Raw genomic sequence first — 22,339 nt, 5'->3', positions numbered from 1 at the left:
TGACAAATGATCCACCCACCTCGGCCTCCCAAAGTGCTAAGATTACAGGTGTGAGCCACCACGTCTGGCCGATGTAAATATTTTAGAAATTAAATCTTAAAACAAATAGACAAATGATCTCTAAAATGCAAAAGCACCTAGAAAGAAATGAACCTAGGTATATATCTAGGTGATGGCAAAACCACACAGAGAAGTATTGTTTTAAGTAATTTTAAAACAGTGTTATTGACTCTGCATCTCTAGTGGGATATAGCATAGAGACAAAGATATGTAACCACAAGGATATGTTAACCTGCACTTAGTAGTCTTAATATTTAGTAATAATATTGATATTATTATGTTAAAATTCCTATATATAGTTGGATAAAACAAATAATGTCATTAGAAACTGTAGTTTTCAGCATAAGTAAAAAGAGATACAAATAAGATCTAAGGCTGGGCACAGTGGCTCATGCCTGTAATCCAGTACTTTAGGAGGCTGAGGCAGGAGGATTGTTTGAGCCTAGAAGTTTGAGACCAGCCTGGGGAACATAGTGAAACCCCATCTCTACTAAAATAATTTTTTTAAAAAAGAATGTTTGAACACTAGCTGGGCATAGTGGTATGCGCCTGTAGTCCCAGCTACTTGAGAAGCTGAGGTGGGAGGATGGCTCGAGCCTGGGAGGTAGAGGCTGTAGTGAGCTGTCATCATACCTCTGCACTTAAGCCTGGGCAACAGAGTAAGACCCTGTCTCAAAGAAATAAACAAAAACAAGATTTAAGAAGCTAAGTAAAACTTGGTAGTTGATTTGTAATGAAAACATCAACACAAATACATGATTAGATTTTTTTTTCTAGAATAAAACTATTTCCTAGCTTTGTGCACTGAAAGGGCCTAGAATCAGTAGTAAGTCAATAGCAAATGTTTATCTATAACTCCTAGGTTTTAGTCTTTAAAATGCCATTTTCCACTGAAAAGATCAAGGCTTCTTAGGGAAATGGATAATTGCAAGTCTGGAACCTTGTTTCATAGTAGAACATAAAGCTATCAAAGACTGTTGGAGTTGTACCAAAAGGGTCCAAGAGCCAACCCGAAGGGGACTCCCACTTCCTCAGAATGGGTACCTTTGAGCCTTAAAAAGAGCAATAACTGCAACAAATTGAAACACATCAAATACATTTTTCAATCCATAAGTTCATAATGATGCCTCTCAAAATAAGAAAAAGTACCAAAAAGCCCAAATAGCCAAAGCAGTCCTAAGCAAAAAGAACAAAGCTGGAGGCATCATATTATCTGACCTTAAATTATACTACAAGGTTATTGTAACCAAAGTAGCATGGTACTGGTGTAGAAATAGATGAATAGATCAATGGAAAAGAATAGAGAACCCAGATCATGGGTACAGCAATGCTAGGAAAATTGGATTGCCATATGCAGAAGAATGAAACTGGAACCCTGTCTCTCACCATATACAAAAATTAACTCAGGGTGGATTAAAGACTTAATGTAAGACCTGAAAAATACTAGAAGAAAACTTTGATGCAACTCTTTTGGACATTGGTCTAGGCAAAGAATTCATGACTAAGACCTCAAAAGCAAAAGCAACAAAACCAGAAATAGACAAATGGGACTTAATTATTAAGTAAAAACTTCTGCACAGCAAAAGAAGTAATCAATGGAGCAAACAGCCTGCAGAATGAGGGAAAATATTTGCAAACTCTTCATCCTATAGGAGACTAATAACCAAAACTTACAAGGAAATCAACAACAACAACAACAAAAAACAACCCCATTAAAAACGTGCAAAAGACATGAATAGTCATTTTTCAAAAGAAGACATACAGATGGCCAACAAGCATATGAAAAAATGCTCAATATGCCTAATCAGAGAAATGCAGATTAAAACCACAATGAAATACCATCTCACACCAGTCAGAATTTTTAGCTGTTACTAAAAAGTTAAAACATAACAGATGTTTGCGAGATTGTGTAGAAAAAGGAATGCTTATACACTATTGGAATGTAAATTAGCACAATCACTATAGAAAACAGTATGGAGATTTCTTTTTTTTTTTTCTTTTGAGACGGAGTCTCGCTCTGTCGCCCAGGCTGAAGTGCAGTGGTGCAATCTCGGCTCACTGCAAGCTCCGCCTCCCGGGTTCATGCCATTCTCCTGCCTCAGCCTCCCGAGTAGCTGGGACTACAGGCACCCGCCACCACGCCTGGCTAGTTTTTTGTATTTTTAGTAGAGACGAGGTTTCACCGTGTTAGCCAGGATGGTCTCGATCTGACCTTGTGATCCGCCCGCCTCGGCCTCCCAAAGTGCTGGGATTACAGGCGTAAGCCACCGTGCCCGGCCAGTATGGAGATTTCTTAAAGACCTAAAAAAAGAACTACCATTCAGTCTAGCAGCCTCACTACTGGGCACCTATCCAAAGGAAAAGAAATCATTATACAAGAAAAGATATCTGAACTCAGGTGTTTATCACAGCATTATTCACAGTAGCAAAGATAGGGAGTCAACCTAAATGTCCTTCAATGGATGATGAAAGCAAATGTTTGTGTGTGTGTTTTGTATATACATACAATGGAATACTATTCAACTATTTAAAAAAGCATGTTTTTTCCAGCAACGTGGATGGAGCTGGAGGTCATTTTTTAAAGTGAAATAATTCAGAAACAGTCAAATCTAGCATGTTCTCATTTATAAGGGAAGTTAAGTAATGTGTACACATTGACATGGAGTGTGGATTAATAGACATTGGAGACTTGGACAGGTGGGAGGGTGGAAGGGGAGTTAGAGATGAGAAATTAATGTCTGCAATGCACATTATTAAGCTTGTGGTTACACTGAAAGCCCAGACCTCACCACTATGCAATATATCACCACTATGCAATACATTTACATAACAAAACTGCACTCGTAATCCTTAAATTTGTAGGATTTTTTTTTAAATCAACCTGATCACCTTCGGAAGTTGCTACGCCATCAATTCATTATTTTGAAAATTAGGAAATAAAGTCAAAGGATCAAACATTTATCTTGACTTTGTGAATTTTAAGAGGCACCAAGTAGTTGGTGAAAGCTTATTTTTAGCAAGAATCCTGCTAGTAAATGCAGAAGGAATACGGAACTAGAAAAGCTACTGTTTCATAAACTTTGGTAAAATAATAGAATTAAGTAAAGGTCATCAATGGCTGCTAAAATCGTTAAGTGAAAGATTAATGAGGAACTTTATTTTGGATGGATCAGGCTAAATGTAAATCCATCAGTAAATCCACTAAAATAGGACATTATATAAAAGTGATATATGCCTCCCTAAATACAAGCACCACCTACGAAGTATGCTTGCCAAAAAGATTTCATCTGAAACTCATCCAGCTTCTTACCACCAGATACGGGAAATATAGGATAGGTATGTTAAATAAGTGTATAAGGAAGATATTAGCCAAGTCCCAAACATGGGAATTCTAAAGAAAAATTACAAATGTCATGGGAGGTAAAGAGTCGTGGGGGTGGTAGCGGGGAGGGCAGGTGTAATATAGATTCAAAAAGAGTTAAGTGATAAGTAACGTATATTGGACCTGAATTTAAACATAACACTTGTAAAATGATGTTGGAGAATATTGAGTAAATTGAGTAATATTGAAGACTTACTGTTAATTTTGTTAGGTGTGATAGTGGTATCATGGTAATGATGTTTTAATATCTGGGTGAAGTAATGTGACTCAGGCAGCAAAATAGAAGGTATGTAGATTTTAATGGTAACTTGGGCAATACAAAAAAAAGAAGATATGTAGATAAGCAAGAATGACACAGTTTTGATAATTTTTAAAGATAGGTAGGAGGGGTTCGTTAGATTTCTTAGTCTATGTACTTAATTTTTGTTTTTAATAAAAAGTCTGTCAAACTTTGAGCAAGGCAGTATTTTATTAAACTTCTAAATCTATGTTATATAATTAAATAGTCCTGTTTTTCTGTAGAATATATTGGTTTTTCATCTTGTTGGTGTCTAGTTTGTCTCTAATTGAGTACAATTTTTTTTTTTTAATTCCCAGTGCTTTGCCAAATATATTAGAAGTGGCCGCCGGGCGCAGTGGCTCACGCTTGTAATCCCAGCACTTTGGGAGGTCGAGGCGGGCGGATCACGAGGTCAGGAGATCCAGACCACGGTGAAACCCCGTCTCTACTAAAAATACAAAAAATTAGCCGGGCGTGGTGGCAGCGCCTGTAGTCCCAGCTACTTGGAGAGGCTGAGGCAGGAGAATGGCGTGAACCCGGGAGGCGGAGCTTGCAGTGAGCCGAGCTTGCGCCACTGTACTCCAGCCTGGAAAACAGAGCCAGACTCAGTCTCAAAAAAAAACAAAAAAAAAGAATGTGGTCAAAATATCTTTAAGTTTCCATCCAATTATATAGATGCTGTATAAAAGTACTTTATTTATCTTTCAGGTTGGCAAATAAACAAGATAAAGAAGGAGCTTTAGGAGAAGCTGATGTCATTGAATGTCTATCTCTGGAAAAACTGGTCAATAAGCACAAGTGCCTGTGTCAGATAGTAAGGTTTTTGTTTTTTTTTTTATTTTAATTTTGTGTCCTTTCAAATAGGTTCAGTATAACTTGGCTTTTATAAAAGTGATAGCAATTAAAAGGCAATGTTTTCAAAGAATTTTTTGTAACCCGTGAAATCACACTCCCACTTTTCTGTTGATATAACTTAATACCGTAATATTTCTTGTCTATTTCATTGTTATTTCCATGAACTATCTTTCCATGATTTCAAGGAGCTTCACAATTGCATTTTAAGATATTGCTGATAGCGTCTGTGCTTTATGCCAACACATCTGGCATGAAATTTGTAAAATGGGAAAGAAAAGTGTAAATACAAAATTTAAACATATGAGAGATTCATAATGAATTTTGAAAAATTATTTTGCTGGGCATGGTGGCTCATGCCTGTAATCCCAGCACTTTGGGAGGTTGAAGGGGGCAGATTGCTTGAGCCCAGGAGTTTGAGACCAACCTGGGCAACATAGTGAGACCCTAGCTCTACAAAAAATACAAAAACTAGCTGGGTGTGGTGGTGTGTATCTGTAGTCCCAGCTGCTTGAGGGGGCTGAGGTGGGAAGACCACTGGACCCTGAGAGGTTGAGGCTGCAGTGAGTTCTAATTCAGCCACTGCACTCTAGCCTGGCCAACAGAGTGAGACACTGTCTCTAAAAAACAAAAGAAGAAAAGATAAATCATATCAGGAGAGATGTCATAAAGTCTTAAGGAAGATCAACAGTGGATTTAATAATTTATTTTGGTTTCAAAAAACATTAGGCTGTCAATCTTATGGATGTTTACCACTGTAGATTTTAGTATAAGGAATTAAAACTTCCTGGCATTTTTAATCAATAGAGGTGTCTTTTTATGGCAATTAAATTTTTTCTTCTAATATTATAAGTGGCACTGTCACCTTCTTCTTTATAATATCTCACATAGCATACAGATATCTGTAAAATATTTTAAGTTCTATATACTGATGTTAATCATTGCAATGCTATGTTTTGGAAGTTAAATAAGCAGATGCTTCATATCATTAACTTAAATGGCTTAATTTTGATTTGCCGTTAATTATACTTAATGGTTTATGAATAGATTTGTGTGGAGACCTTTTAATCTTTTAGTCAAATAAATTTCTGTTTTAGGAACCATGTTCAGCAATCTCGGGGTATGGAAAGAAAATTGACAAGTCCATTAAAAAAGGCCTTTACTGGCTGCTACATGTTATTGCAAGAGACTTTGATGCCTTAAATGAACGCATCCAAAAAGAGACAACAGAGCAGCGTGCTCTTGAGGAACAAGAGAAACAGGAAAGAGCTGAACGAGTGCGAAAATTACGAGAAGAAAGGTAAGTAGATTAATTTTGCACCACAGTGCATTTGAAGAATCAAAAACATAACAGTTTTATGAATCAGTTGTTAGTTTTATCTGTTCAGTTTCTTCTTTCTATATGAAGGAAGACACTAGGTAAATTTTGTATTTCTATGGATCTTTTTCTATACAAGTTTGAGTGATAGATTTCTAATTTTTCTGGTGGTTGTATAGTAAAATTTACTCCTTATGTAGCCATTGTCTTCTAGAATTTTAAATTTTTGTCTCTGATTGCTTATGGGTACCTTAGTGCAGTGGTTCTCAATGCACAGGGTAGTTTTTAACATTTGGCAGTGTCTGGAGACATTTTTAGTTTTCACCACTAGGGGGAGGAGTGGTGTACTACTTGGAATCTATTGGGTAGAGGCCAGGGATGCAGCTAAACATCCTATGACACACAGGACAGTCTCCCACAACAAAGAATTATCAGGCTTAATATGTCAATAACGTTGAGACTGAGGAACCTTTTTAGTTTCAGCAAGGATAGAAGGTGAGCTGCTAGAGAATCATTCAACTCAAGCAAAATCTGATCCATAGTTGCCTTCCATCTTGCCTTCTATGTAGTTTAACATAGTTGTAGCCCAGTGGGCAAGAACCCACTACCCTTGGTGACCCCACTATGAGGTACTTCCTTATACTGTGAAGGAAATCCTCTGATAACTGGTATTTTTCATTTAATTCATCAATAGGACTTAGAGAAATATTATAGAAATGACTGTCTATCCCCAAGTGCTCAATAATATGAGCATGTCTTTCATCTAGGGATCTCTTTATATAAAAGACAGATTAGAGTGAATGATTTTGGCAGCTGTTGACAAAGGGTTTTAGTTCCTGTGAGAATCTTTTTTTCTTAGTATGTATTTTTATCATATAAAACTCAGTACAACCAATCATGCATGTAAGTATCCCTTTTATATATAATATTTATAAAAATTAAATATATGGCCATACTTATGTGAAAACTCCTTTTTCTCCACTAAGAAAATAAAGACAGAAGCAACAAAAAAATTGAGTTGCATAAAAGAAATCTAATGTTAGTAACTTTTTAAATGTTTTTGCCTTTTCCATAATGATATTCTAGATCATGTTATGGCAGGCTCTTCCAATACTCCTTACCCTTTCTTTCTTTCTCTTTATCCATGCCAGTTGTGGTCTGAGACCTCTCCTCTTGAGGAGACCTCTCCTGTTGAGCCAGTACTCCATAATTAAAAGTAAATTGACATTCGGAGACGGGTGATTAAAAACAACCTTTTTACTTCACTAAATCCAATCTAATTGGTTCAGATAGTCATTTCTAGTGTTTTTGAAAAACAGTAAAACATGCCAAGTAAAAATAATATATTAATACTGTATTCATGAAGTTGCTTACTAATAAATAACATAATAACAATGACTATCCTATGAGAAAGTTCATTCATAGAGTGTTCTCACATATATTACTTTATCTGACCCTTGATACAGCTCTATGAAGTGGTTATTTTTATTCACATTTGTGGGAAAGCTAAGGCTCAAAAGATCCAGGTCCAAAGTCACAGAAGTAGTAAATTGCAAATCTCCAAATCTTGGCTTCCTAGGTTCATAATAAAAGGATATGTATTTCCATCTAGAACACAGCTAGTAAATATTATGGTAATGAACATTTACATTACTATACCGTACTTACAGTCCAGTTAAAGATCCACAATACTTGTGTTTCTTTCTTTTTTTTTTTTTTTTTGGTCTTTGACTGCTCATCTTTTTTTTTTTTTTTTTTTTTTTTTTTTGAGGCGGAATTTTGCTCTTGTTGTCCAGGCTGTAGTGCAATGGCGCAGTCTCGGCCCACTGCAACCTCCGTCTCCCAGGTTCAAGCAATTCTCCTGCCTCAGCCTCCCGAGTAATGGGGATAACAGGCATGCACCACCATACTCGGCTAATTTTGTATTTTCAGTATTCACCATGTTGATTAGGCCGGTCTCAAACTCCTGACCTCGTGATCCACCCGCCTTGGCCTCCCAAAATGCTGGGATTACAGGCGTGAGCAACCGCACCCAGCCAGCTGCTCATCTTAATAACATTACTCATCATGTATGGTACAACATTACTATAAATCACAGAGATAGTAGATGTTCAGTGGTAACTAATATGGAAATACTTATTTAATCTGAATGATACATATGGTAACTTATTTTTATAGCCACTCAACATTATTATGGAAGTTATTATCTAGTTCAAATATGATATGCAACTTGATAAAATATATTACTACTCTGTCATATACTTCTAGAGAATCAATCTGTAGATATTCTAGTCTCTTATTCTTTTATACTAAACAAGAAACATGTTTATGCAGAAATAAAAACATAGGTTGAATTGAAGGAACGTTTTCCTAGTTTTATAAGAGAAGACTTAGCCCCTAATAAAAGAGTTAATAAGAATAATTACTATTTGGCTGGGTGCGGTGGCTCACACCTGTAATCCCAGCACTTTGGGAGGCAGAGGTGGGCGGATCACAAGGTCAGGAGATCGAGACCATTCTGGCTAATAGGGTGAAACCCCGTCTCTACTAAAAATACAAAAAATTAGCCGGGCCTGGTGGCGGGTGCCTGTAGTCCCAGCTACTCGGGAGGCTGAGGCAGGAGAATGGCGTGAACCCAGGAGGCAGAGCTTGCAGTGAGCCGAGATAGTGCCACTGCACTCCAGCCTGGGCGAGAGTGCGAGACTCCGTCTCAAAAAAAAAAAAAAAAGAATAATTACTATTTGTTAACACCAGTAAAGAGGACAGCATTGATTTTGGAGGGTAATTAATAAGTTGATCAGTAATACCCTTGGCACATGGAAGAATAATTGCACTGTTGCTATTAAGAAGTCAGTCATATGAAATGTCATTTTTATCAGCATTTTTTTTAATTGAAATGATTAGTCTTTACATGGGGGGAAGCAGCCTCTTACCTGCATAAGGATTTTTGAAATGTTCTCAGTAATTCAAAACCATGTCCAGATGTTTAAATTACTACATGTAATAGCCTTATACCTATTGCAGTTTTCTTTAACATGGTTCAGCACTTTCTCAAAGGAAATTTCAATTATTTTTCCTCAAACAATAGAAAACAAAATGAACAGGAGCAGGCTGAACTCGATGGAACCAGTGGTCTGGCTGAACTGGACTCAGAACCAACGAATCCTTTCCAGCCAATAGCATCTGTAATCATTGAGGTATGAATGATGGCAAATGTAATTTTTGTATCTTAAGTTATAAGTTGGAACTTGGGAAAGGAGGCAGGGAAACAGAAGTGTTTCTTCAGAGAGATTATTTCTATAAGAAATTAAACATGAGAGACTGATTAAAGGTTTACTGCTTTTTCTTACTCTTAAATTACCTTTGAATCCAGTGTAAAAGGGGGAATATGACTTCAGAATTAAGTAACAATAAATAAAAGTTGACTGTAGCAATTATAGTTGCTGTGTTGACAAATCTATTTTGTCATTTATTTCATGTAGTAATAATATATTTACTCTTATTTACATTTTCTGTGTTTCTGTATTGCTGTTACTGTCCATCTGCAATATTTACTTAGAATGCATTAGGGTACATAAACAATTTTCTATTTTTCCAGGATACTTAAGGATGTTTGAAACTGCAATAAATTCTCCTATATCTGAATATCATTTATTTCCATTTTAAATCAGAAATTTTACCAACATTAATTTGTAGATTTTAATTATGAAGAAGTTAAGGGATTGTGTGTGTGCGCGTCTGTGTATCTGTGTCTTTGTTTTCATTTTCTGCTCGTGTCCAGAGTTTGCATTGGCTCTGCTTTTATGGCTGGCAGCAGCGATGCCTCTTCTGAGGCATTGCTTCCTAAACCTTAGGCTGACTTCCTGGTCCTGCCTGTATATTCCCCATTCGCCTTCCCCTGTCACTACCTCCTTCCACACAGGTGTTCATCTGGAAAGGTGGATGATTTTTTAAACTTCCTTGGGGCTGCTACTGAGGAGGGAGGCAGCTCCGCAGGTAAGAAGATGATTGGATAGTTTTGGTATTGTTTTATTTTGCAAAATAGTTGGTAATATGAGACATTTGTTTTTAAGTTGCTTGGATACCAGGAGGTTTAATTGTATTCAATATTTCATTAACCTCATTGCATTCACCCTAAATATGTGCTTTTCTAATTATAGTAAGGCCATCTTAATAGCATGAGCTATTGTTTTGTCTCCATGCTATCAGATATTATATTTGTTAAGTTTTGTTTGTTTTATGTTCTTTTAAAAATATTGAGAGAGAAGAGGTCAAGTTGTACTTTTTACTTTGAAACAACAATTATTCTCTGTGTATAATAAGGCTTGCTTTATAAATAATGGCTAATTATTTTATAGTACCATGGGTATAAATTATGTAGAAGGCTCTAGTGCTTCTCCCAGCACCATATTTCCCACAATGTATAGAAGTTAATAATAGTGGTGTACGACATAGTATATATCACAAATAGAAAGTTCCCAAATTAATAAGTGGCATGGGGAAAGTACACTTATGCTTGGAAACTATAATAATTTCAAGAAGATGGCCAGTAAAGAAATAAAAGCAAATTAGCCATAGTTTTTTTTTTTTTTAACCATACAGATTTTCTCTTTTTTTCCCCACAAAACTTTTTTAGCATGTTTCTTGGTACAGAAGCACCTAACTTTTTTTTATTATTACCACAGATAATTAAAATGGTGAGATATTGGAAGGTATTGGTTCCAGAAGAGACGGACAGATCAATGGAACGAATAGTAATAAACTTATTTATGTATGAGCATTTTAGTACAAGATAAAGATAACATTTCAGATCTGAGAGAAAAGAATAATAGAACAACTTAATAACCATTTAGAAAAAGGAAAATTACTGAATATTGTATACCCAGTTAAATTCCAAAAGTATCAAAAACTTAAATACGTTTTAAAAAGTGAAAGTCTTCAAGTTACTAGTAGATAATATAAATAAGTCTTTATATGTGCTTGGAGGAGGAAAAAATTTCAAAGCAGGACAATCAAGCCACAAATCATAAAGGAAAAAGGTGGATAGATCTTATGTTACCCAATTTTAAAAGAGCTATTCTACAAAGTTAAAAAGCAAAAATGAAAAGAAATAAACTCTAGTGAAAAATAGAACGCATAGTCTTATGTGACTCTGTGACTAGTCCTAGTGACACGTATGCACAAAAGAACTCTTACAAATTACTATGAAAATAATGAGAATCTAATAGAAAAGTGGGCATTGGGTTACCAAAGGCAGTTTCCTAAAAAAAAATTAAAAATGTCAATAAGTGGCCAGGCGCCGTGGCTCACGCCTGTAATCCCAGCACTTTGGAAGGCCGAGGTGGTTGGAGTTCAAGACCAGCCTGGCCAAGATGGTGAAACCCTGTCTCTACTAAAAATACAAAAAATTAGCCGGGTGTGGCATGCACCTATAATCCCAGCTACTCTGGAGGCTGAGGCAGAGAATTGCTTAAACCTGGAGAGGTGGAGGTTGCAGTGAGCCGAGATCATGCCAGTGCACTCCAGCCTGGGCAGAGTGAGACTCCATCTCAAAAAAAAAAAAAAAAAAAAAAACATAATAATAGTTCATTTTTGCTAGCAATAAAAATTTTAACTTAAACTCAAATGAAAATAACACTAAGTTAAAAATATGTATTAATATGGCAGAGATGTAAAAGGTCAATCATGTTATGTGGTATTGAATATGATGTAGAAAAAAATCACTCTCCCAACCCTTTGCCTGAGGTTCATTGATTCATTTTTTCTGAAGGGAAGTTTGTGACTATATGTGACATTTTTAAATTTGCCTACCCACTGACTCAACAGTTCTACTATTAGCAATTTAATCTAAAAAAAACAGAAAACTATTAGGATGATTCTGTTTTTTAAAATAGTGAAAAATTGGAAATAAATTCTTTGTTCATTGATACAGAATTGATGTGCTATAAACATTCAAAATAATAATTGATGAAAATAATTGTATCCAACATTTATGTAGCATTTACTATGTGTAAGGCACTGGCATGGAAAGAAATGTATGTTCCTCAATAAAAACTTCAATTCTTTTTTGTTTAAACAACAAATACATAAGTATATATAGATACATACATTTATGTATGTTTCTGGGTGATGTATGTATGTACATGACGTATGTATGTATGTGTGGGAGTTGGCAGAGAAAATCATCTCAGTGATTATATACTGAACAGATTATATACGGAATAATACAGATGAATAGTAGTCATCTCTAGATTGTGGAATTACTGGTAATATTTGTTTTCTTCTGTTATACTTTCTGTGTTTACTGAATGTTTGGCACTTAGCATCTTTTAATGATGTATTCATGAAATCATTTTTAAAATAGAAGTCTCACAGTGTCCTTGAAGTTACAGAATGCTGTTAAGGTATTTGATTTCTTCTCCCTTAAAACTATCTTAGATAAAACCATCATAGTAAAGATAATGTATTTTATTTTTTGTTAGGATGAAAGAAAACTTGAAAGAGAGAAAAAAAAGCAAAAAACAGAGAAAGACAGTGATGGCTGCCACCTGAAACATAAAATGGAGCATGAGCAAATAGAGACACAAGGCCAGGTTAATGACAATGGCCAAAAAAATAATGAATTTGGACTAGTAGAAAATTACAAGGAGGCATTAACACAGCAGTTAGAGAATGAAGATGAGACACACCGGCCATCACTGGAATCAGGTAATAAATCTAGTTATTTAAAGTAATTATCTTATGTATATATAAATAAAACTTATACTTCATCTCATTTTTTATGTTTGTTTTTATAAATGAGTACTTCAATATTTTTCTGTCTTCAAATGCCGTATTTACCATGATTTTCTGAAGGTCTTTTATTATTCTGCCAGTTTGTTCCTAACATGTTTTTCCATGATGACTTTGTGGTCCTTTGTAACTTATAAGGATTTCAGCAGAAAATTCCATTTTTAATTTTATTTTCATAAATTTGGGATACAGCATAGCTCTCAAGAATCCTTGGAATAAATTTAACATCTTAAGGTTTTTTGTTTGTTTTTTAAGGCTCATAAATGCTACATCAGCATCATTTCCTTTATTGACTGGCTATTGCTGTAGGTTGCAAACATAATCGGTACAACATTTTTAAAATGTGTTGTCAAATAGCCATTTTTCTCTTATTTTAATATCACAAAAAATCTTCAACTCATAATTGCTTTTCTTTTTCTAACTGGCTATGTTATATAACAGAACATTCATGATTTTTGGTATCATAGGGATATAGCCTGCATTTGGCATCAGACAACTTGGGATAGAATCTTGACTGTCTTATCTACTAGATATACGTTAAGTTATATAACATTCTTTAGTCTTAGTTTCTTCATCTCTAAAATGCAAATAAACATTGTCTTTATTCACAAGATTTTTAGGGTTACTTAGAAAATAATTCTACTCCTAGTAGTGTCAGCCACATGAGAGGTGCCCTATAATTGTTGCTTCCTTGACATTTTTAGTTATTAATATGGCTTCATTATTTATAAGAAATTTTTATAGTATCACAGGGCTTATGAAAATAAGATTTCAATTCCTGAGATACAGATTAGCTAACATGGATATTTTGCTGGATGAAAATATTAGATTTGAAAGTTACACTTTTTGTCAATTGGGAAGTTAGGGCAGTCACATTTATACCCATGTAACTGTCAGCAGAGTTAAAAAGGAAGTAGACCTATTACAGTGGTCACTAAGTTTTTAAATAGTTCTCTACTGCTTGTTAAAGAATAAAATGATTTTGGCAAATGATTTGAAAATATAGCACAGGGAGATCTCAGGTAGTAAATCATGTAACTATAATAATAACTAACATTATATTTTATACTTTAAAACATGCCTTTGTATGCACTATATTATTCAACATAATATTTTGTTATTTCACATAGCAATCCCAGGGTATAGTGTTCCATTATATAAATGAAGAAACCAGGGACTTGAAGAGGTTGAGTAACTTAAGATCGTATATCTGTCTGTGTAAGCTGAGACCCCAGTCCAGATCATCTGATCCACATCCTGTGCTTTTCCGTGATCCTGAACTACTGCCTACCCTAAAGTACCATTTGGTGGTTGTTTTCTTCCACATCTTGTGGATCTATTCTTCCAGTTGTTAGGCTTACCACTTTAATTGTACAAAGACCTATTTGTTTTTATATAAAGTGAAATGTTTCAAACAACACTAATTTATTTAGAATAATAATTTGTTTCTAAGTGTGATTGTATTTTTTATTGCTTTGTAGGCTTCATAGATATTGTATATATTTTATGTTACAGATAATTCCCATTTAGAAAGTACATTGCATACACACACACACACACACACACACACACGGCAATTTTGAAATATTGCAGTTACATTGGCTGGGCAGGGTGGCTCACATCTGTAATCCCAGCACTTTGGGAAGCCAAGGAGTGCAGATCACTTGGTCAGGAGTTCGAAACCAGTCTGTGCAACATGGCAAAAGCCCATATCTACAAAAAAATACAAAAATTAGCAGCGTGTAGTGGCACATGCCTGCAATCCCAGCTACTCTGGAGCCTGAGACACAAGAATCCCTTGAACCTGGGAGGTGGAGATTGCAGTGAGCCAAGATCGCACCACTGCACTCCAGCCTGGGCAGAGAGCGAGGAAAAAAAATTGCAGTAACATTGATGTTCTAAATTTAGTTAACTACTATGTCATCCTAATTTACCTTATTAAAATTTGTACATTAACATAGATTTCCTTAAAGTGTTTACATGTGTTTGTTAAAATATGTAAATAATTTTTAAAAGAAAGAACACATTCAGTTCTGCTAGTTCTAATGTGATTTTGGTTACATGTTTGTATTGTATTGGGCCTACCTTCTTTAGGAGTTATGTAATTTGTTTATTTACTTATTTATTTATTTGATTTTTTTTTTTTTTTTGAGATAGGTTCTCACTCTGTCACCAAAGCTGGATGGCGGTGTCACAATCACGCTCACTGCAGCCTCTAACTCCAGGGCTCAAGTGATCCTTCTGCCTCAGCCTCCTGTATAGTTGGGACTACAGGCACATGAAAACAAAGCCATGCTGGTTTTTTTTTTCCCCATAGAGATGAGGTCTCCTTATGTTGCCCAGACTATTCTCTCAACTCCTGGGCTCACACATTCCTCCTACTTCAGCCTCCCAGAGTGCTGGGATTACAGGTGTGAGCTGCCATGCATAGCCTTGTAGGGGTTATTTTAAATAAGTAACATGTTTAGATTTGTTTAGGGCCTTTTAGGTCACATTTCAAAGGATTATTTTTGGACTATTTATACCTGGAATCATTCTACATATCCCACTGAGAAAAATCAAATATACTGAGTGACACAGTAATGAATAGCTTCTTTTCTCAGATTATTATGAATTTCATGGAAACTCTTGCAATTAGACAATTATATTTGTGTCATATGACTTTTTTTGTATTCTGAAAAACCTCTCAGAAATTAAAATACAGAATTTTGGCTCTTTGTATCATATTCATTGGTCATTCATTCATTCAGTAAGCCATCACTTAAAAAATATATTCTTAGTAAATGCAAGTACACATTTGGTTATTGTAACAATTTCCAAAGTTAAATAGTCAAGATGTTTTTTGTTAATAATATCAATATTCTTGTTGTATTCTTTGTTTTCTATTATAAAAGTGCACTTTTTCATAAAGACATGAAGTTTCATGTTTATATTCTTGTAGCTAATGGTAAAAAGAAAACTAAGAAACTAAGATTGAAAAGGAACCACCGGGTGGAACCACTTAATATAGATGACTGTGCTCCTGAGAGTCCACCACCACCCCCACCCCCTCCTCCTGGTGAGTAAATTGATACTGATACTGAATTTAGAAATGCTGCTTTAAACAACAGAGAAAAAAAAGAAAAAAGGAATCTTGCCATTTTTATTCTGTATATTCATTATCTTGTATATTTGTGAAGAAGAATCTTTTATTTACTCTGATTTGGACAAAATTTGCTAACAAAAATGTCCATTGCTTTTTTGAATAAAAAAATGTTTTATAAAGAAAAAAATAAGTAAAAACTATTAAGAAAATTTTACCCAGTATTTCCTAGAATATGTTCAAGTTCTGTTTGAAATATCAGTACCCACGTTAATTTAAGTTTCATGATGGATGGCTAACATGAGTTTTTAAAACATTGGACCGGCTCGGCGTGGTGGCTCACACCTGTAATCCCAGCACTTTGTGAGGCCAAGGTGGGCGGATCACCAGGTCAAGAGTTCGAGATCAACCTGGCCAACATGGTGAAACCCTGTCTCTACTAAAGATACAAAAAAAAAAATTAGCTGGGTGTAGTAGCACGTGCCTGTAATCCCAGCTACTCAGGAGGCTGGGGCAGGAGAATCGCTTGAACCTGGGATGGAGAAGTTGCAGTGAGCCAAGATCACTCCATTGCACTCCAGCCTGGGTAACAGGGTGAGACTCCATCTCGGGGGGAAAAAAAAAAAAAAAAAAAAAATTGGACCTTTCATCCTGAAACTTAACATTTGAAACCAAGATGTATTAATTTTTTCTAATACTTTTTCAATATACATACCCATGTCCTAAGTTGTTACAAGGATTAAATGGAGTAATGCATATAAAACACTGGGACTTAACTTGCACAATAATTGTGAGTAACTTTTCAGCACTAAGCTTAGCACCTCACCTACTATAGGTGGTCAGTAAATATGTAATGACTAGATAAATATGTCTATAGTGCCCTTATATCCCTGCTACAAGGCTTTATAAATTATTTGGTAACATTTTAAGAATCTCTTATAGACTCATTTCCAGTATTCTATTTATTAAGAAAATATTTAGTTTCTGCCTAGAGTTAGAATGATAGCATGAGTTTGTTTTTGATAGTGGTGAAGGTGCTTATAGTTTTTATTAAAAGTTATCGAAAAGTTAAAGCAGATGTTAGCAGCCTATAATTACATTTTAAAATATAGAAGCCATTTAAAATGTGTTTCTGGCTTTCCATACTGTTATTCAATATATTTGAATTGACATTGAATGTTACATATGCTTCCTTTCCAGGGAGGGATCCTCTCAACAGACCTAAAGAAACCTTGTTTAACAGTGTTTTTTAAATGTTTTTCTTTTTCTTTAGTTGGCTGGGGAACCCCTAAAGTCACTAGACTTCCAAAACTTGAGCCTCTTGGTGAAACACGTCATAATGGTAATGCAAAAGGATTGGTTTTCAGATATCATCTGTACATGTTACATTGACTTTTCTTTAACCTTATAACTTCAACAAACTTATGTTTTAGTTTTAGAAGCTTGTCAAATCCATAGCCATCCTTTTTCATTATACGTCTTTTTTTCATTTTATTTAATTTTTTATTCTTAAGTATGCTTTACATCTGTATTATTTAATTTGGTGTTTACCTTAGAATACAGAGGTAAAAAGAATCATAGCTTGTGTTTATTATCCATGATATATTCATACAAGGAGTTATAAAAAGGAAAGGTTTTAAAATAATTTAATTATGAACATTAGAATTTATAACTTAAGTGTTAAAAAGCTGTTGTTTCCTGTATATGCTCAATATACTCCATGATAATGGCACATAATTTTTTCTCTCTACTCCTAATAAGACAACCAGCTGCTGAATATTAAAGTGAAGTAAAGATCAACACAGTTTATAAAATCAGAGATCGAATCAGTAAACCTAATAAAGTTTGACTAAGTAGAAAGTTACTAACATTTTTATTGAATTAAGAGAACAGTTTTCTTTGAATATAACATATGCTATAGTCTAGCTAGTTTATGGCATTAGAATTCTAGGATGCAAAAACTAGAGGAAGGATATTTAGGAGAAGTAGAGAACTGCCTTATAAAACAGGGAGAAGTTCTGATTACAGACCATCAGTCTAGGTCCCTTCAGTAAAATATTTCTAGAATGCAAAAGAATTATAGATAAATGTAGTTCAATAAACTTGTTTGTTAAGAACATCCAATTCCTTTTTTGACGGCTCTGTGTTGACCTAGTCTAGAACTTGGTTTCACTTACTAGGAAAAAACTCAGAAGTTTAATCTTTAGAAAAGCATTACCATATAATTTGAAATTATATCAAACCAGTTTAAATATTTTTATTTAAAAGGTACATAAATATAATGTGCTATTTGCTTTTTTCCCCCAGAATTCTATTTAGGTCAGCAATGAAATATTTCTTGATAATCGTTAGTGAAAATTCGTGGATTTTTTTCTTTAAAGACAGAAAAGTTTGTCCTTAGACTCCATCAGAATTACTGAAATGGTATTTTCAGTGAAATCTCATATCTCTGTTTAGTTTACTGACTTGACATCATGATGTCTATATTGACTACAGTAGATTTATTTCTTTATTATACAACTCTTAGTGAACTTGCGTACGTTAGAATACATTGTCAATATATTCACTATGTTGTCAGAAAACTAGGTAATGTTAGTATGTGTATTTATATGTACACACATACATATGAAGAAAAAATACCAATTTTTCATATGACATATTTTTTCTGTTATTGAACTCATTTAACATACAAGTATTTTGTTGTTTGTTAAAACATTGGTAATAACAAGATGAATAAGATGTACATTCTGCTTTTGTGAGGATTCTACTATATAGAGAGGACAATTCTTCAGCTTACTGTAGAATATATGACAATGAGTTCTATGGTGTACAGTTGGAGTACTGTGTACATGAGCAGTTAGGGAAAGTGGCATTAGAAAAAGGTCTTCAAAGAATGAGAAGAGTCAGTAAGCAGAAGAAACAGACTATTTCAAGGTAGAGAGGTAGGAAAGAATATTGTTTAGTTGGAGAATAACATGAAGTTGCCAGTGACAGGAGATTAGGTTTACGTGCATTGAGTGGGTAAGAAAGAGAAAATATAAAATTACAGAGAGTGTTGAAAGTGGAGTTATGGCTTAGGGCCAGATTGTGAAGGCTTCATATATGTGGTAAGATGTCTGAACTTGGTATAACTTTTAAAGAAATGCTTTTATTTTTAAAAGGGAAAATGCTATCATTATATTTGGTGCTTAGAAAAATATTTTTTGTTGCAATGTAAAGTACAAACTTGATAGTGGCTATATTTGGGGTAAGAATCCAAATTTGGGGGCTATTGCAGTAGTCAAAGTAAGAAGGAATGGAAATTGGATTGGAGAGTATGACATAAGGAAGGAATATTTTAACCATTATAACAAGTAATATATGATTAATGCATGTGTGGATTGAAGGCAAAAGTATAATTTGGCTCAACAGGATGGAATGTTGGGGCCATCTCTTAAGATTTAAAATGCACGAGAGAGAAGGAAATCTGTTTTAGAGAGACATGTCAAGATTCTGTAAGTTTATCTCTTTGGAAATGTCTAAAATGTCTAAATGTCTAAAAAATAATGAACTGTGTCAAAAATCTTGATTTACCATAACTGTTTTGTGCATTTGGTTTTCTTTCTTTTCTTAGATTTCTATGGGAAGCCACTGCCTCCCCTGGCTGTGCCACAGCAACCTAACAGTGATGCTAATGATGTGATCTCATAAACAAGACGTATGGAGGAGTTCTCTTAATATCAGCAAGGTGAACCGAGACATTCTTCTTTCTCAGAAGAAGAAACATGTTGTAAATTGATGACTGGGGCAAGATAACCATAACAATTTTAGTGAGAAGATTAATACTCAAGGACCTGACTTGATAATTACTTATTTGTGTTTTTCATGGTTAAAAAAATAAAAGAATCACAATGACTAGTACATGAAATCAACATTTGGACCAAATTAGCAAGATTTATTGTTGACTCTGGTTTATACATCCCCACTCATGAGCATACTTCTGAAGGAAAACTTTACAAAAAGAGCCAATGGACTCAGCACTTTCTTTACTATTTGTTCAATAGCCTATATTTCTAGATATTAAATATTTTTTGTAAGATATATGCACATAGAAGGAGGACTTCTAGGAATTTATAACGAAAATTTTAAAACTATTTTTATATTTTTTTAATCTTTAAAAATTTTAATTACTATGATATTGATTATATACCTTTTTTATAGATGATTTGTTTAAATTATGTCTGGAAAATAGAGTTGATTTACTTTTAGACATGAACTATACAAACAGGATATATTTATATGGCTTGAGGTATGTTTTGTAATAGCATTGTTCTTTTAAGTGTACATCGTAATTTGACCTAATGTAAAAATAATATGTTTTTGAAGTAGTAGATTCTCAGATCTTTATTCTAACAATTATATGATTTGAAAACAGTACTCAGTGAGACTGGAAATACCTTTTATACCTAAATGTTTTTGAAATTAATCAAAATACATTCTGTGAGATACTATTAAAAGTCTCAGTAAAGTCCTATTTTAAAGGTTAGACACTTTCAGAGATCAAGGTGTTCCCTATACTCCCTTGTTCCATCAGAAGCTGCAGTGACTCTTTTAGGTGATTCTAATTCTTTCATGCCTTGAAATTAAACTATGAAATTAAAGGCAGAAAGACTGGAAAACCGACTGTAGGTCCAGAGACTTCTGTTTTACAACTGGGAAACAGCTTGTGTACTAAAGTAATGAGAATAAAAATCTTGGCCCAAAATTACTTTTATAAATAAATAATTCCAAAATAATTTCCTAATTTAAGATGATAGCACTTCTGTTGCACTTAAGAATGGCATCCATAAGATTCTGTATTTGGCATTTAGACTGACTTCTAGATGTATATTTTTAATAATAGATTCATAATGTTAACATTTAATTGAAAACAAACCTTTATATCCAGTGAAAATAGTATAAACAGAATGATTTTTATACCACCTTGTTAAGATTGGTGCTTTTGGTAACTTGTACTGACACAACAGACATATACTAGTATCTGATAACATTAAGTACATTTTATGTCATTTAATATAATTATGTACTTTAAAAATTTTACTTCAGAACATCAGATTTTATTCACATTTTTTAACTCACTGAACTTTAATAATCAGGTCACCTGTACTCTAGTCAACATTGTATATATTCTTGGAGTTTGTACATGGGACTTACCAACCACACTGAGTGAGGTAAAAGCATTTGATTTCAGATCTAAAATTCGTAACAACCTAAATTTGAGAGGTGGCTGAAATGTGATGAAAAGCAATACGAAAAGACAATGTAAACTTTGAAAAGGATTTTAGAGGGAAAATTGCATAGCTTTTTGTAACATTTACTTAGTTTTAAAACTAAACTCATACTTTTGCTATCTTTTTAATATTTATCTCGTTTGGGAGTATACGTGTTTTTAAAATTTGTGTTTTCTGTCTGTGTTTACTATAGTGTAGCTACTGGCTTCATTTAAGAAAAATAAATGATTTTGAAATTAAATATAATATAGAATTCACATTTTATATAGCTCTCTCAAAAAATTAATTTTTATTCCTTAAGCATTTTAAAAACATTTTAAAAAATGTTTTGTAAATCCAGGTGTATTTTAACAATTAAATGCCTATTTTGTTATATGTTATACTTTTATTCTTAATTCTGAATTTTGACATTTTCACACAATAAAAATAATTTATATCAACATTCTGTTTTCAATTGGTAGAGTTAAATGATTTCCTTTGGGTAATAAAATAGGTAAAGATTTTAAAATAGGATTATTGAAAAACAGTTTAAATCAGTAGATTAAAATAATGCATTTTTTTGATACTTTACACACAAAACTTTTTTCTCTCTGCAAGTTTTTATGTATGTGGGAAAGAATTTTTGATTTTAAATGCAGCTACAAATAGCATTTCGCCATATGATGTTAGAGGATTTGATGTCTGTCTTGTGTTAAAGCTATTGGTCAACAGATAATGTTTTTATTTATTTAAAAGATGCTCTTATGTGCCTTTATGTGTAAAATGCATATTTTGTAGTATACATGATATTGTATGTAACTGACTTCAAATATAAAACTATGCATAGAAACAACACTAGAAAGAAATGTAGTTTGGCTTACTTTTGTAGTGAGGGAGGCAAATTTATAATATTGTATAAATTATTTAAGTACCATGTTTTCTGCAAGTTTAAAATTAAATGCTTTTATAAATGCCAGATGAAAACTAGAATTCCCTTAATATGTAAAACCTGTGAACAGCCTGGAGCAGTTCACTTATACAATACAACTAAAGAAATCAAATGCTTCTAGGTAGCAAAAGCTATTCACAAGCTAAATTGTTTATACATATAAAGCTGTAGCTTATAAACTTTATCATCCTTGGCTTCACTTAGTAAATTTTTTTGCTAAGTGGAATATGCTTTGCAACTGAGATTCTGCTAATAATGGTTTATTAATTTATCAGGAAATATATTCCAACTGATCCAAAGAACAAATTCAAATATTTTAAAATTTTCAATTAAGCATGGCATAGGTTATCAAAATAGCAATAATCCTTTATCTTT

The 22,339-nt window shown here is 33.8% G+C and overlaps 1 protein-coding gene across 5 annotated transcripts in view; it reads left to right on the top strand.

The window, feature by feature from the left end:
* The window catches only part of ARL13B (ADP ribosylation factor like GTPase 13B), a 73,673-nt gene that overhangs the window by 50,162 nt on the left and 1,172 nt on the right, over positions 1-22,339 (top strand). For 4 of the 5 annotated variants that reach the window (XM_003261691.3, XM_003261689.3, XM_030801623.1 and 1 more), the window contains 7 exons: positions 4,431-4,536; positions 5,672-5,874; positions 8,981-9,089; positions 12,375-12,600; positions 15,626-15,742; positions 17,040-17,108; positions 19,380-21,476. In XM_003261691.3, coding sequence (XP_003261739.1) covers positions 4,431-4,536; positions 5,672-5,874; positions 8,981-9,089; positions 12,375-12,600; positions 15,626-15,742; positions 17,040-17,108; positions 19,380-19,456 — 907 coding nt within the window. In that variant the 3' untranslated portion in view covers positions 19,457-21,476. Of the gene's footprint in view, positions 1-4,430; positions 4,537-5,671; positions 5,875-8,980; positions 9,090-12,374; positions 12,601-15,625; positions 15,743-17,039; positions 17,109-19,379; positions 21,477-22,339 lie in introns of those variants that run through there. The other variant, XM_030801621.1, reaches the window with a different exon arrangement.

This window comes from Nomascus leucogenys, chromosome 21, assembly GCF_006542625.1.
Source record: "Nomascus leucogenys isolate Asia chromosome 21, Asia_NLE_v1, whole genome shotgun sequence".
Taxonomy (NCBI): Eukaryota; Metazoa; Chordata; class Mammalia; order Primates; family Hylobatidae; genus Nomascus; species Nomascus leucogenys.
Note: the sequence above shows the minus strand (reverse complement) of the source record. Positions and strands in the feature narration are given on the sequence as shown.